The sequence below is a fragment of the Rhizopus microsporus genome, assembly GCF_002708625.1.
Source record: "Rhizopus microsporus ATCC 52813 unplaced genomic scaffold scaffold_3, whole genome shotgun sequence".
NCBI lineage: Eukaryota > Fungi > Mucoromycota > Mucoromycetes > Mucorales > Rhizopodaceae > Rhizopus > Rhizopus microsporus.
In genome coordinates, this window is record NW_019671918.1 from 1,234,080 (window position 1) to 1,249,435 (window position 15,356).

A 15,356-nucleotide genomic window follows, 5' to 3' on the forward strand; every position below is an offset into this window, starting at 1 on the left:
TAGACGATGATTCTCCGTCCTAGTTATCGCTAGGACACATCTAGATGCCTTCGGGGTAAGTTATATATAATGATTTTCTTACATAACTAACTGTATAATTCTTTATATTCTCTCTTTGATACTTATTACTCTCATTTGTATGTCGTCTCTTTTGCATGCATTTTATTTTTAACCTTTGCGTAAATACTTTTTTTAATATGCGCCAATTATTTTTTCATACACGTCATAATTTTATCCTCTTTCTGAAATTTATTTTTAATAAAACAGTAAGTTTAGATATTTGATATGAATGAATGCTCAAAGTTAAAGTCTAGAAAAATTTGGCGTTTGAAGAAGGATTCGAATAGGCAACTTAAGCCAACATTTCCTCTTTTGCCAGAAGCTATTTCACTGGGATCTTGTGTCAGAAACATTGCAACCGCTTTTTTATATTACATTTCAACTGTATATCCTATTGTATAGTTTATACTATTCAAATTCCAAGCTACCCGTTCCAACAACAGTGGTTAGAAAACTCTCACCACAACAGAGATCTTATATAACCAGCAATGGTCTCTTGCAGCTTGGATGGAGCCTAAAAGATGATAATAATAGTATTAATATAGTTTAAAGCTGGATAAAAAGGGAAATTAGCTCTACCAATGATGTCAAGTAGAACGACGTTGCTTTCTATCCGAGAAATAGCAAACCATCATCTATGCTAGTGGAGTTCTACGGTGACACCAAGCACAATTCAGCCATAAAAAACAAAATAATAATACAAACGAGATACAAAGTAATATTATTCAAGACATCTCATGCTTGAATAAAAGCAATGAAGACATTATAATACTATCCAATTTTTATTGTGAGAATCTGTTGGTGGAGCTTATCGATAGTACAGAGGAGTACATGTACATATTTTCCTTTTTTGAACATATTTTCTATACATAATGAATACTTTGCTTCTTGCATTCTTTTTCTTTCATTATCGTTTATTTTCTTTAAGCGAATACTTTATAAGAATTAAGGCATATAGCTGCTTAATGTGCATCATTCTTTAAAATGCTTTGCAAGTTTTAACTATGTTCAACATTGATACAACCAAGGCCCGTGTAACCATAGCAGCCGAGAACCATTTTTGTTTCATACTTTTTCTTTACATGTATACGTAAAAGTTATAATTTTGTAAATAAAGATGGGAATTACATGCCACGATGAGAAATGTGCTGACATGAGATAGATAGAGTAGAAACTTTAGTATAAAGATCAAACGAATGTGCCAGTGCCAAGGAAACATAATAAGTATATCTGCAAGACTGCACGTAACACTAGATTTAGATAACAAGACCACTCTTTGTGAATATATAATCGCGTTGAAGGTTATATAGACAGAATTTATTGTTTTCATTTATATGTATAAATAAAAGGCGCGACTAGAATAGCTCATATCATACTCTCAGTTTTCATTCTTTCAAAAGAGGGATTCTGTAATTGTTTAACTTTAGGCAAAAGTTACATTTAATATTCAGATGGCGGATCAAAAAAAAAAAAGTCTATCATAACTACATTTGAAAGATCAATGTATGTTAATAGCATCGTAACAGACAAGTTGCTATAGCAATAAGCTATGATCGCACAAAGTATTTTTTTTTTTGTAAAGAGTATCACCACTTTTCGTTGGTAGGACTGAGATGTGGTTGCAAAGCTGAAAGAAGCGCGATATAAAAAAGCTGCAGTAGCGCGGAGTACCGGCATAAGTGCAAATTGACTTTGCTTTTTTTTTCTCTTCTCAAAAAATGTCTGCACTTATCAACAAACTTCGTCGAAGACCTTCTCATGAAGCAGCTCCTTATCGTCACTTGGAAGAACATTTTGAATCAGCAGAAATAGTGCGCGATACTATTATTGGTCTTTCTGGTAAAATGAGAACAAGCATAAAACAATAAACACGTTACTCAGCTAAATGCTCATTAGACGGTTTAACTGTACCCTTTGCTTTGGCTGCTGGCCTTTCTTCCCTTGGTAGTTCCAAAATTGTTATCTATGGTGGTGCAGCTGGTAAGACAAGTATATTGCCTTTAAGCTAGGTTATTAATATCTCTTATAGAACTTGTGAGGTAATATTTTTTGAGACTATAATTTTCTAAAAGGGTATTTATATATATATATTTTCTTGATGTGTAGTGGAGCAATTTCTATGGGTTTGGGAGGCTATCTAGCTGCTAGAGCAGAAATGGAACACTATCGAACTGAGCGTATTAGAGAAGAACTTGAAGTAGAAGAATGTCCACAGGACGAAGAAGAAGAAATTGTTGAAATTTTAGAGCCTTATGGCCTTGACCGAGAAACAATTCAACCTCTTATTGAAAAGCTAAAGAGTGATCCTCAAAAGTTTGTTGATTTCATGATGAAGTTTGAGTTGAATTTGGAAATGCCAGATCCTCATCGTAGTTGGGTAAAAAAAAAAAAAAAACAAAAAAAAAAACAAAAAAAAAGAGCAAGTCTTTAATGTCACTAACTTCTTTTTTAGATTTCCGCGTTGACAATTGGCTTCTCCTACTTTATCGGTGGGTTGATTCCTTTAATTCCTTACTTCTTTATTGACGATGCAACCATTGGCTTATATGCCTCTATTGCCGTTACCTCATTAACATTGTTAATATTTGGATATATTAAGAGCAGATTGGTTAATCCAAAGGGTGCTATTTCGGGTGCATTCCAAACATTATTGATTGGCGCTGTAGCAGCAGGCGCAAGTTATGGCATTGTTTATCTTTTACCTCAGGAACAGTAGTAAACTTAGATATAAAATGCTAGAACAAGAATGCTTTCTTATATTGTATTATTTATCATTATTCTTATCTTACATTAAAATAAGCCCACACATTCTTAAATTCTTGCATTTTAAGTACGATATGGTTGGATATAGGTTAACTTTTTGTCGACATGGATACTGAAAGCGATACAATAAAAAAAAGATAAAACATTCGCATCTATGAGTATGAGGAAACATGAAATAGATACAGAAATAAAGACTTGCATAAGTGAGTGAATGCGCTTATAATTGATTTATGACAGAAATACAATGCCATAATTGTCATTATAACAGTAGTTGATGAAGAATTGTTACTTCTCCTTTATTTATATGAATAACGCGACTTATAACCTTGAGCTGTTTGACACAAGTTTTATACGCATTCAACTGTGAACGGACGCAAATATTTTTTATTTCTCAGGGTTTTGTTTGAATTAAAACACCACGCAAACTCCTTTTGGCCGATTATCTTTCAGACTATCTTTTTGTTTTCTAATTATAATAACTAGAAAAAGCTCACTACATAAGCATAATTATTTCAGCCTTAATATAATCTTGATCTCTAAATGTCTCTAAAGCCCTCATTGACTACTTGGCTGTCAATAACTAGGATCGCACATAGTGCCCTAATTCCTGGTTACACAGATCAACTCTATTATACCACGGTCAGCTGACCTGTCGTTTTTTTGCAGTTATAAACAATTTACTCTATTTGTGCTTTTCTTCTCCCTTTCCACCAACTTTACACCATGTCCACTGAAAGCTTCGTTACCGTGTCTCAAAACTCTGACTTCCCAATTCAAAATATTCCATTTGGTATCATTTCTACCGCCGAGAAGGTATATTTAAATATATTCTGAAAACAGTTTGATTAATATGAACATTAGCAAGAGCCACGCGCTGCTACAGCTATTGGAGACTATGCTCTCGACTTGTCTGAAATTGCTAAAGCTGGTTTGTTGAACCAAATTGCCGGATTGGAAGATCCTGTTAAAGTTTTCAGTGAGGTAATATTAATAGAGAGGGTATAGAGAGACACGTTGTTAATTTTTTTGAAGCCATCCTTAAACACATTCATGTCCTTGGGACGCCCTGCGTGGAGAGAAACAAGATTAAGAATTCAAAAACTCTTATCTAAGGATGAACCTACATTAAGAGATAACAGCCAACTCTTAGAAAAGGCTCTTATTCCTCTTTCTTCTGTTAAAATGCACTTGCCAGCACAGATCGGGTATGAACTAGACTTTTGATTCGGACAAACAACGACTGATAAAGGACTTTAGAGACTACACAGATTTCTATTGCTCTCGTGAACATGCCACCAACGTTGGCATCATGTTCCGTGGTAAAGATAATGCTCTTCAACCCAATTGGCTCCACATTCCTGTCGGCTACCATGGTCGTGCATCATCCGTGGTTGTCTCTGGAACTGATATTCGTCGACCTGCTGGACAGCGTCTTCCAGCCAAGGATGCCAAGGCTCCCGTATTCGGTCCCTCTGTTAGATTAGATATTGAATTAGAAGTGGTAAAGTCAAGAGAAAAAGTAATTCGGAGTGTGTTCTAAATATTGGTCTAGGGATGGTTTGTTGGTACTGGCAATAAGCTTGGTGAAAGAGTTGAAATTAAGGATGCAAAGGATCATATCTTTGGTCTTGTCTTGGTCAATGATTGGAGTGGTAAGCCATTATAGACGCATATAAGCCTGGTTTTATTAACTACTTTTTTACTAGCTCGTGATATCCAAGCCTGGGAATACGTCCCTCTTGGCCCCTTCTTAGGTAAGAGCTTTGGCACCACAATTTCACCATGGATCGTCACTTTGGATGCTCTTGAACCTTTCCTTGTTGATGGGCCATCTCAATCCTCTCCTGAGCCTTTGCCTTATCTTCAAGAAAAGCAACCTTCCGCATACGATGTCAATCTGAATGTCGAAATCAAGCGTAAGTCACATCGGTGGATCTAAAGGAATGACTAACGCGTAAATCTAGCTGCTGGCTCATCTAAATTCGAAACTGTGGCCGTGTCTAACCTCAAATATATGTACTGGTCCATCACTCAACAATTAGCTCACCACACAGTCAATGGCTGTAACCTGAGGCCAGGTGACATGGGCGCCACCGGAACCATCTCTGGGCCTGTAAGTTTATATATATATATATATATTAAGGGTAGAAGCTAATACTTGGCATAGGAAAAGGGTTCCTTTGGTTCACTGCTTGAAATCACATGGAGTGGAAGAGACAAGATTCATTTTGAAAATGGCGTCGAGCGCTTATTCTTAGAAGATGGAGATGAAGTAAAGATCACAGGTGAATGCAAGAACGGACAATACCGCATTGGTTTTGGTGAATGTAGTGGAAAGGTTTTGCCTTGTTTATACGCTGCCAATCAATAAATGGTTACAAGTTTGCTATTTTTTTTTTTACATTAGTGCAAAACATTCTTCCATATCATCTAGTTGCTCTCAAAGATTCCAAGAGATTATCAGTTATGTATAGGAAGGTAAAAGAGGTTTCTGATCTACAGAGTATGATCTATGGTGGGTCAGGATAGTAATAAAGCTTATTGGAGGCTTTGAACTCCTCCCTCCTAAGTTTCTCAAACGGTCTTTCCATCAAGTTTTTTTTAGGATAATTGAACTGATTTGTGAAACGCACTATACATGTATATTTGGTATAAAGTAGTCAATAAAATGAGTGAGACGCTGTAAATGAATGCCGATTGCTACATAATTGTTTCTTCCTTCTTTATTAGCTTGTATACTAATTAATGACTTAGGTAAGTACTTATTACTTACTCAGTGGTAGATTATCTTGCTGGCCGAATATAAAGGCACCTATGTAACTAGTAATTTGTGGTTTCCGTAAAATAGTACGCACTTTTCTGCCTTGCGACTGCATTAAAACATTCTTGATACTCACCTCCTTTAGATTTTTCATTTACTGACTGGGCCCCCGGACTGCTGGTATTTTAGAGTACCAGCTTGATATCTAGCCAAGGTTAGAATCTCTTTACTGAAACCTTTTTTTTAAAAAAATAGTAGGGCTTTTATATATCCTCTTCTAATAAAGAAGGCGATATTTCTTTTTATGTTTAGTTATTGTTTCTATCACACTTATCTATTTGTTTCTTAATAAGTTATCCTTGCAGCTTTTTAATTTAACCTTTTAAAATGTATAAAGTACTCTTTAAGTTTGGATGCATATTGTGTACCTGCGTTTGTTTTAACGGTAGCTTGACTGTATGAAAGAGTCAGAAGCATAAAGAATATAGAAAGTCTTTCAAAACTACTTTTGCTTTGAAAGTGCATGTTTGTTTTCGTTTGCATAAGTATAACTCCTATTGCTGATACATAACGGCATCCATAATCTGTATTAGTTGACGACGCGTCATATGATATATTTCATAATATGTAACTGGTTGATAACATTTATTCTTGCATATAAAGGATCAATTTCTTCTTTTGCCACGAATCTCTTTCTTTTCTCTGTTTATAAATGACTGCAAGAGGACCTATTCCATCTTGCCGCATTCTTATATGTTCAAGGTAAAAATATTTGCTAGACGATATCACACTCATCTTAACAAAACACTTGATCTTGTACAATCAATTACAAGAAAGGAGATGAGCAGAGAGGCATTTAATAAATCCAAAAAAAGCATTATCATTTTTTCTAAAAGTGCCTTTTGGTACGTTTGATTTAACAACGCGCGTAAAAATCTTTGAACATACATGAATTTTAATTTGTCAGCCTATTGCATCAATTAATCTCTATTTTGAGAAAGAATGTGCTATAAACGTCATCGAGCTTCTATTGTCTTATGCGGGAGAAACATCATTACTAATGGGGGTATTGTCGGGAAACCAATTTACCTCTGACAAGCTCAGTTGTTTTCATGCTAATTGAACAGAATGACGTTTTATCCTTTTTTTTTTTTCTTTTTATTATTACTATTATTTAAAGCCATCATTGAATGCCTTCAGAAAGCAGTGACCAAAAGGATCGATCCTATGGCCTACAACTAGAGTCAGAAATTGAAGCCAAAGAAGAAGGCTGTGAGCAATTACCACAGGGAGTTCGATATGTAGCAGATACACGCCGTCAAAGCATCAATCCAGAACACTTTACCAAATTCAACTTGGAGAATACTACCTTTGGACATCGAAGACAAGGTTACTTACCGATTGAAAACTATGGTATCATTGGCAATATGCGCACGATTGCTCTCGTCGGCACAGATTCCTCTATTGATTTTTTCTGCTATCCCAAATTTGATTCTCCTACCGTCTTTTGCCGTGTGCTCGACAGGGATAAAGGTGGTCACTTTTCGGTCAATCCATGTACGCGGTACTCAAGTAACAAGCAGATGTATTTGCCCAATAGCAACATCTTGACTACCAGATTCTTATCTGACGAAGGTGTGGCAGAGATCACCGATTTCATGCATGTACCTATTCAAGGACAGAATACGTCGACCAAGCCGCTACTGCCATGGATCATTCGTAAGGTATCTGTCATTCGTGGTAAAGTAAGCTTCAGGATGGAGTGCTATCCAGCTTTCAATTTTGGAATGAATGAGCACACGACAGAGATTGTGAGAGATCAGACGTCAAAGGAACATGAAGAGGCTGTGGGGTTTGAGGCCAAACTATACAATGATCGTGATTTACACTATTATACCGCACAGGACCGCGCTATATTCAAAACCAAGGACTTGACAATGGATTTGCGCTATTTGGTCAAATGCGGTGAGTTCGAATGTCCCAGGATTCAGTGTGTCATAGACCATGATGACAAGCATCATAAAGGTCCAGGCGTTTATGCGGTATTTGAACTTCAAGAGACGCAAGAGGTCGAGTTTGTCTTTCGTGAGGTGCCTAAAAAGGAGTCAGTCGATAACGAATCGCCTGTGGATAGAAAACTACGGATAGCCATTGACCCGCCACTGACATTGAGTCTACTGGATGCTCTGTTCAGACAGACCAGTATGTTTTGGTTAAACTGGGTCTCAGAAAGTACTTACAAAGGTCGATGGCGAGAACATGTCCTCAGAAGCGCTTTGACATTAAAATTGCTGACTTATGAACCGGTAAGTTTTTCCCCACGCTGTATGTTGATAAAGCTGATTCAAATGCGCTTCATCAGACAGGAGCAGTTGTTGCTAGTCCTACCTTTGGACTTCCAGAAGGTAAGTCAAGGAGAGAGAAAGAGAAAAATGGCATATATAACTCACAGCTCATGCATTTTAGCTATTGGAGGACCGCGTAATTGGGATTACCGTTATGCATGGATTCGCGACTCTTCATTCACAATCTATGCTTTCCTGAGATTAGGATTTACCAAAGAAGCTGGTCAATTTATGAAGTACATAGAAGACCGATGCAGTGATTTGGTATATAGAATCACCAAATAACCATACAGTTGTATACTCATTGTTTCATTTCTAGAATGAAGATGGATCATTAAACATCATGTATAGTATTGACGGAGTAAAACGACTAGATGAGACGGAGCTCACTCACTTGGACGGCTATCGAGGCTCTCGACCGGTGAGAATCGGTAATGGAGCTTATGACCATTTACAGTTGGATATTTATGGAGAACTCATGGACGGCATTTACCTGTACAACAAGTATGGCTCACCTATATCCTACGACATGTGGTGTTCAGTGCGTAAATTGGCAAACTACGTCTGTGCTAATTGGAACCAGCCGGATATGTCCATCTGGGAAGTAAGAGGAAGAAAGCAACATTTTACTTATTCACTCGTCATGTGTTGGGTTGCTATTGATAGAGGTAAGGATGCAATACGTACAAAAGATACATGTAGAACCCACATATCATTTGTTTACCTATAGCACTTCGATTGGCAGAGAAGAGAGTGTTCCCTTGTCCAGACAGACAAAAGTGGATGGAGACACGTGATGAAATTTATGAGTTAGTCCAAACGCGATGCTATAACAAGGAGCTACAAACATTCACCATGAGCATCGAATCGCCAGACGCTTTGGACGCTAGTACTCTGATCATGCCCCTTGTTTTCTTCTCATCACCTTCTGACCCGCGTTTACTAAACACGATCAAGCGCATTCTTTTGCCACCTGAAAAGGGTGGTCTTGTAGCCAATGATCTCGTATTTAGATATAATTTCTTAACCACCGACGATGGCGTAGGGGGGTTAGAAGGGGCCTTTTCGATGTGTACATTCTGGCTCGTGGAAGCATTGACAAGGGCAGGTAAATATGACAAACGGTTGCTAACAAGAGCCGTTGTCATGTTTGAAAAAATGCTTGGATACGGCAACCATCTCGGTTTATTCTCTGAAGAAGTAGCAAGGTCTGGAGAAATGTTGGGTAATTTTCCTCAAGCATTCACTCATTTATCATTCATTAGTGGTAAGTCGCTTTTTTATTCTATTCGTACATATAATATACTCATAAACCATTAGCTGCTTATAACTTGGATCGTGTATTGTCTGGCTCACACAGAGAAAGTGGCATATTATAAGTAGAAATGTTAAAAATAGTATAATAAACTTTTTAATTGTGGCCAACAAAGAAAAAAAAAAATAAGGTACATTTCTTTACTTTAAAAAAAGGGGGATCCATATTTTATCTGCTTCTTCTACTTCTTCTTTTTCTTATTCACATATACTTTACATTCGCGCGATGAAGAGTGTTCGATTTTACTACAGAAAAAAGTTTGACGATCAATACACGTTCGAGCTTGAAAGCAATGCAAGTCTCACTAAATAAATGTATTATTTTGATCTAAACTATATTTATATAGCTTACTATTCATGAATTTCATGCCATTATGGCCTTATTTAATCAAGTAGCAAAAAGGCATCCACCACCTACGTCTAGGATGTATTATATGATGGGATTATTTATGCTGTGGATGGTAGCATTTACAGTGTTTTATTATGTTTGGATAAAGTTTCATGCCAGTTATATCCTGCTTGGTTTACCTGTCTTTATGCTACTTACTTCATTCATATTGGCATGGATCAGTAAGAGACGTATGATCAAGGTACAAAATAATACAATGAAAAATAATTCATTAAAGGTGCTCATTGTTGTTATCATAGTTTGAAAATGAAGTATTACAAGTCTGTTCAAGGTTGAATGCAACAGAAAATATAAGAGGAATCAACTTTAGATTTACAAGAGATGGATTGGATATTACACACTGTCGTTATTTCTATAAGCCAAATTATGTAAGTTACAGAGTAATGTCACTATCAATGCTCACAAATATATATATATATTATATAGGCTATAGATATTGAGATGGATGAGAGATTCACTGCCTTAAACCAGTTCCATCAGAGTAATATTTCAGTTCCTACAACTGCATTTACAATCAATGAAAAGCAAGCATTGAACATGTTTGAATATATTAATGTATAATAAACCAAATGTTGTCACTGGTATATTATTGTTTATTATTATTATTACAATTAGTATTATTGGTATTAGCATTAGATGAATAGTAGAAAATACAAGTAAATAATTTTAAGAACTTTTCTTTTGTGCATAACAGAAATGGATATTTTCAAATGTTTTGTACTCGTCAGCTTCTCTCCAACATTGTTTTAACCTCTCCATATATTCCTTTTCATTTATATCCCAAAGATCACATAATAATGGCCCCAGTGCTCTATAATAAGCTTTCCAAGATTGTATGGTTAACTGTCCAAGCTAAAGAAAGGGGGTCAGTACTATATCCTTTTTCTTTTTATTGTCTTTACCTTTCCTGCCCATTGACCTCCTGGACATGATACAAACATGGAAGATATATGGATGAACTGATCTATTTCCTTTAATTTTTCCTTCAGATTCCTTCCGATGAATGGATCTTGATGACGTTGTTGCATTAACTCAATTAACTTCTGATTAAACTCTTTTGTATTAGGCCCTGGCCTATGTATCTCAACATCCGCCTCCACCCATTCGATCCATCCGCCAGGCTTCAGCACACGATTTAATTCTGATAATACGCTATCCCATTGCTCTATGCTGACTGCTTGATTCATGAATCTGCCACAGATGTGTCAACACGTGTGTCATACGATTAAATAAGTACGAACTTACCGCATGAAAATATAATCAAATGAACTATCCTCAAATGGCAACTTGTTCAAAATGTTGGATTGATAAAATGCGCAATTGGTCGGCTTAATATCTCGTGGAAAGAGTGGAGCCATGTCGATGCCAGTGATTACTGATTTTGGATACTCTCCTGCGATCTCCATAGACCAAGCGCCTGGACCGCATCCAACATCTAATACTCTACCACCCTTTCTCAGCAAGTCATGTACCGGTGCTAAATAGTTTCTAAAGCACACACACACGTCATTTAGAATAATCCAAAAACAAGCAAAAAAAAAAAGACAAAAACTCACCCTTGAATAGCAAATCGTATCATAAAGTGTTGTAAATGCAGTCTATCTACTTCTTCATCATCACAAGGTAATAAATAACTACTATTACTCGCTATTCGGTATGTTCTGTTTTGTATTGTCGCATAATTATAGTCCCTTTCATCGTCTTGTATGGTATATCTTGGTGTATCAACACTTGTAGAATAAGGCTCATTCTCGGAATAATGATCGATTGAATGAAATGAGGATGTAGTGGTCAGAGGGTGGATATATCTTTGTGATTGAAATGTTGAGCAAGAGGAAGCTGCCAACTGAACGTGGGGTATATCGCCTTTTATAAGAGGACTGTTTGGTGTGGTATTGTTTCGAAAAAAGAACTTTCTAAGCTGTTTTCTTCTTGTGGGGTCAACTGCTGCAGGTGAAGACTGTTTTCTGGGCTTTATGCGGTCATGTTCGTTAGTAATAGACGGTAAAGAGTATTGCCTCTTGAAGGGATCTTGACTATTACTGTCGTGTATTTCTTTCATATTATCTAAGCAGGGATCATTGCTGCCATGTTGATCGATGCGAGATGTCTGATTGCCCATGATTGACACTTTATATTTAAGAAAAAAGAAAAAGAAACAGAAAAAAGAAGCTTGTATTTCTTTTTTCTTTTTTTTTTTAATATTAAAATACAATGAAAAGTATTACACACACGATGCTTTATGTAAATTAAAGTTGATGAAAAGAGAAACCAAGAACGATTTTAGATTTAAACTCCGATATGTTTCCTCGAGAGAAAGGTTATTTTTTCACCATTTGTTGTATTCAACTTTATTATCAAAGTCAATCCGTTATTAATGAAATAAACAATACACGATGCTACTTGCTGACACAACAGAATGTAAAGAATAAACTCAGCCTATTGCTAAAAAACAACAAAAAGTGTAAAAAGTCAGGGAACTGACTACGCCCTTTGAAGTTAGACCTAAAATAAGCATTAAACAGATATAAAAATATTTACCATAACAAAGCCTCGCTCTGACTAATTTTGACTCCACTAAAAACTCCATCATCAAAAGGACAGTTGCTTATATGTCTTTGCTTTCAAGAAACAGATCCATTGACATCATGAAGACTGACCTGAAATAGAATGATAACAGATGATAATCATCCTTTCCCCATTCTCAAAAGCAATAAAAATGGAAAAATACAACATATGCTCTTTAAACAAACTATTTACTAGGTTCGGCATAACTTTTGGAAAGTTGATGTCGGATTTTTATCTTATTAGCCTATGCTAAGGTGGTTACAACTTTAGAGCAAAACGTTTCTGCCTCATCACCGTTGCTTGTGCTGTTTGAGCTTTTTGCTTTGAAATTCGTCATACTAGCTTATAGAATAAGTTCGTGCGTCTGGCTTGAGAATGCATATGAGGCTGTGTTGTATTCAGTTTTAAATTGAAATAGTCAAATCAGTCGATGGCCTGTGCCAGTGGCAATATTTATGCTACTATTGTTCTTTTTTTTATTTTCATCAGATGCGATATAAAGCACATTAGTAAAACAAGAAATATACACAACTATGCACTTGAACTGCAATTCTTATTGTTGTAAGAATTGGTGTGCAACGTGAATGTTATGGTTCATCATAAGATTTGCCTTTTCCAAGCATGTCTTCATTAATGAAAAGATGTGACTATTAAGAAAAGATAAAGCTTCATAACACGTCTTGTACAACTCAATCAAGTAGGTGAGTGCGCTTTATGAGAGTACAAAGAATCATGCAACCTATATTCCTTTAGTTTGTGGGTAACCGTCTTTATATGTCCCTTAACATCTTGAATAATTTAACAAGTATTTGGCTACTGTGTCTAATTTTTATTGTTCATACACTATATAAACCTTTGATGATCGTTTTTAATTAGTCCCCTAACTAAGGTTTGAATCGAGGTTAAATGATTATCCTAATTACACCTTGTTTTTTGAAACTGGGTTATCCAAAAAAGGCAATTCATTTGCTCAGTTTTTTGTTATGAAGTGTTGAACATACAGGTAAAAAAATAAACTAGAATAATGACTATTAATGAATAATAAAGTGGGGCCTTAGAATAAGCGCACTTCAATACTAAAGTTTGCTAACACTTTCAAGGAAGCAGTAATTGAATTAAGAGTGAGTTCAACCGCTCAATAATGCATATGTATCGCCCAAATAGAGTTAATGAAGCGATTATGCCATAACTGCTATGTTTCGTATAAAGGTTAAGCAAGATTTTGAGCTGCGTAAAAATCAAACAATAAATTAAAAAGAGCTTGCTTTATTTAACATATGAAAATTATAATATATAGAAAAGGAGATAAGCTTTACAGGCAGTAGTGTTGAACACTGTTCTTGAGCTTCCTAACTACTCTTTTTGAAATTATAGCTCGAATCAGAGGCAACCTTATTGAACCCCTATGCAATATGGCTTCATTGAGATCAGGGTTAGCGCATTCTCTTGAAAAAATATACAAGACATCACAAATGTTGTCCAGATAGTCATATGTGCCCTGCAGCTCATTTACGGATAGGGGGAACTTGATATGATCAAGCTCTGTCATCAAGTATATATCTTCTGTTGGGTTTGACATTAGGTAAAAAGTCAAGTTTTTTCCAACTGCTTGAATTAGGATAACTGATCGTAGACTCTTGGTGTCAATAACATTTTTACCAAATACGCCTAGCCGCAAAAGATCAGCGTTTACCTTGCTATGGTTTTTGGATTCAGCAACTTTCTTCGCTTCCAAAAATCCTATAGGTGTTATTGTGTTGATTGATGATTCCTTTATTTGAATGGGCCCGCCTGGTCGCCTTTCTGAAATCTTCAGCTGTGATGGTTGACATTCAAGGTTCCTTCTGTTGCCGAACTTAACAACCAGGGCTCGATCATCAAGCTGCTCATCGAAAAGAGACTGAAGAATTGGCAGTACGAATCTACTGCTTAGGTCAACTTTCTGGATATCTTCCAAGTCATTCTCCAGGGGAAGCTGCATAATGAGCTCGTTAAACATCAGTAATTGATAGGCTTAGCAAAGATAAGCTAGCGGCTTCTCTGCTCATCTCCTTTTTTGTAACTGACTGTACATGATCAAGTATTTTTACAAGATGAGCTCTAGAGAGTTTTTGGCTGCTGATGCCAAGGCTTTTACGTATACTTGCCTTGAGAGAAGAGAGAGAGTTGGATAGAAAGCAAAAAGCCATTTGCTGTGGGAATTTATTTGTAAGCAAAAAAACGGACGAAAGAACGAGTAACTGGTGGCAGTACGATTCGAACGCTGAACGTCGTTCCTAATTCAACCTTAGTTGCCTTCATTTCGACTTCAGATGTGATACTTGTAATATTGTCAATGAACAAATATTTTTGCCTCTGAAACATAAGAATACAGCAAGATGGAATAAGTCTTTTTATGAAAAGAGAAAAGAAGGAGATTCGTGGCAAAAGGGGAATTGATCTTTACATGCAAGAATAAATGTTGTCAACTAATTACATCTTATGAACTGTCTTAGATGTGACGCGTCATCAACCACTACAGACTACATATACCATAGGTCAGCGTTGTGGGTCTGATAAGAGGTATTATACTAATATCGAATGAAAAAGATGACTTTGGCTTGTGTACGAAATATGTATATTGATTACATTATGTCAAAGGGTATAATCTCCCTTGATATAAACGTAGAAATACGACAGTACTGTTCTCGGAAGAAGAAGAAATTGAACCCATTATATGTTGGCTTGTCCTCTTAATGAGGAAGTTTGGAGTAAATTTATTCAAAAGTGTCTGTGGAAAGACTCCAATTTGCATGTATTTTCATGTTTTTCATGTTGACTATCCTATGTCCCAATTGGACAGCTTTCGTGCTTGATGCTAAATGTAGTGAGTGAGTTCCGTATATATATGTGCCGGTTCCAGCCTCTTGCATAGCTTGTTTCACAACATTTGCTACTGTGCTTGGTGGAATGGATCGTACTTTGCTGGGATTGTTAACGTATGCTAGGAACACCGTATGATCGTCTGGGAGCTCTGATTGCAAATGCCCTGTTTTTCCATGAAGGTGGACAGTGTATATACAGGATACATTAGCTTTTGGGATAAGGCGTCCAAGACTGAGTGTTTCTGCTGAGCTTCCTTTGGTGCTCTAACGAA

General features: G+C 36.4%; 6 protein-coding genes across 6 annotated transcripts; 4 read left to right on the forward strand and 2 right to left on the reverse strand.

Annotated features, from left to right (window-relative positions):
• Positions 1-1,760: 1,760 nt before the first annotated feature.
• Positions 1,761-3,271, forward strand: RHIMIDRAFT_223890 (DUF125-domain-containing protein). The gene is made up of 5 exons (XM_023607493.1): positions 1,761-1,899; positions 1,957-2,040; positions 2,090-2,099; positions 2,167-2,437; positions 2,513-3,271. The coding sequence occupies exons 1-5, from the start codon at positions 1,779-1,781 to the stop codon at positions 2,774-2,776; spliced, it is 750 nt and encodes a 249-aa protein (XP_023469286.1). The 5' UTR covers positions 1,761-1,778; the 3' UTR covers positions 2,777-3,271.
• Positions 3,272-3,546: 275 nt separating this feature from the next.
• RHIMIDRAFT_198818 (Fumarylacetoacetase) lies at positions 3,547-5,194 on the forward strand (the record flags this gene model as incomplete). Its single annotated transcript, XM_023606322.1, has 8 exons — positions 3,547-3,636; positions 3,685-3,804; positions 3,856-4,028; positions 4,081-4,324; positions 4,376-4,475; positions 4,530-4,739; positions 4,788-4,936; positions 4,991-5,194. The coding sequence occupies 8 exons, from the start codon at positions 3,547-3,549 to the stop codon at positions 5,192-5,194; spliced, it is 1,290 nt and encodes a 429-aa protein (XP_023469287.1).
• A 1,580-nt stretch (positions 5,195-6,774) lies between these two features.
• On the forward strand, positions 6,775-9,308 carry RHIMIDRAFT_248722 (glycoside hydrolase family 15 protein; the record flags this gene model as incomplete). The annotated part of the gene is made up of 6 exons (XM_023610554.1): positions 6,775-7,890; positions 7,947-7,989; positions 8,051-8,193; positions 8,249-8,597; positions 8,660-9,196; positions 9,250-9,308. The coding sequence occupies 6 exons, from the start codon at positions 6,775-6,777 to the stop codon at positions 9,306-9,308; spliced, it is 2,247 nt and encodes a 748-aa protein (XP_023469288.1).
• A 309-nt stretch (positions 9,309-9,617) lies between these two features.
• RHIMIDRAFT_248723 (uncharacterized protein) lies at positions 9,618-10,213 on the forward strand (the record flags this gene model as incomplete). The annotated part of the gene is made up of 3 exons (XM_023610555.1): positions 9,618-9,833; positions 9,892-10,020; positions 10,079-10,213. 3 exons carry the CDS (start codon positions 9,618-9,620, stop codon positions 10,211-10,213), a joined length of 480 nt encoding a protein of 159 aa, XP_023469289.1.
• A 34-nt stretch (positions 10,214-10,247) lies between these two features.
• On the reverse strand, positions 10,248-11,826 carry RHIMIDRAFT_272846 (S-adenosyl-L-methionine-dependent methyltransferase). Its single transcript, XM_023612351.1, has 4 exons — positions 11,209-11,826; positions 10,898-11,140; positions 10,555-10,843; positions 10,248-10,504 (listed from the first exon to the last, which is right to left on the reverse strand). Exons 1-4 carry the CDS (start codon positions 11,772-11,774, stop codon positions 10,319-10,321), a joined length of 1,284 nt encoding a protein of 427 aa, XP_023469290.1. The 5' UTR covers positions 11,775-11,826; the 3' UTR covers positions 10,248-10,318.
• Positions 11,827-13,483: 1,657 nt separating this feature from the next.
• On the reverse strand, positions 13,484-14,687 carry RHIMIDRAFT_272848 (uncharacterized protein). The gene has a single exon (XM_023612352.1). It carries the CDS (start codon positions 14,199-14,201, stop codon positions 13,533-13,535), a length of 669 nt encoding a protein of 222 aa, XP_023469291.1. The 5' UTR covers positions 14,202-14,687; the 3' UTR covers positions 13,484-13,532.
• Between the last annotated feature and the right edge of the window lie 669 nt (positions 14,688-15,356).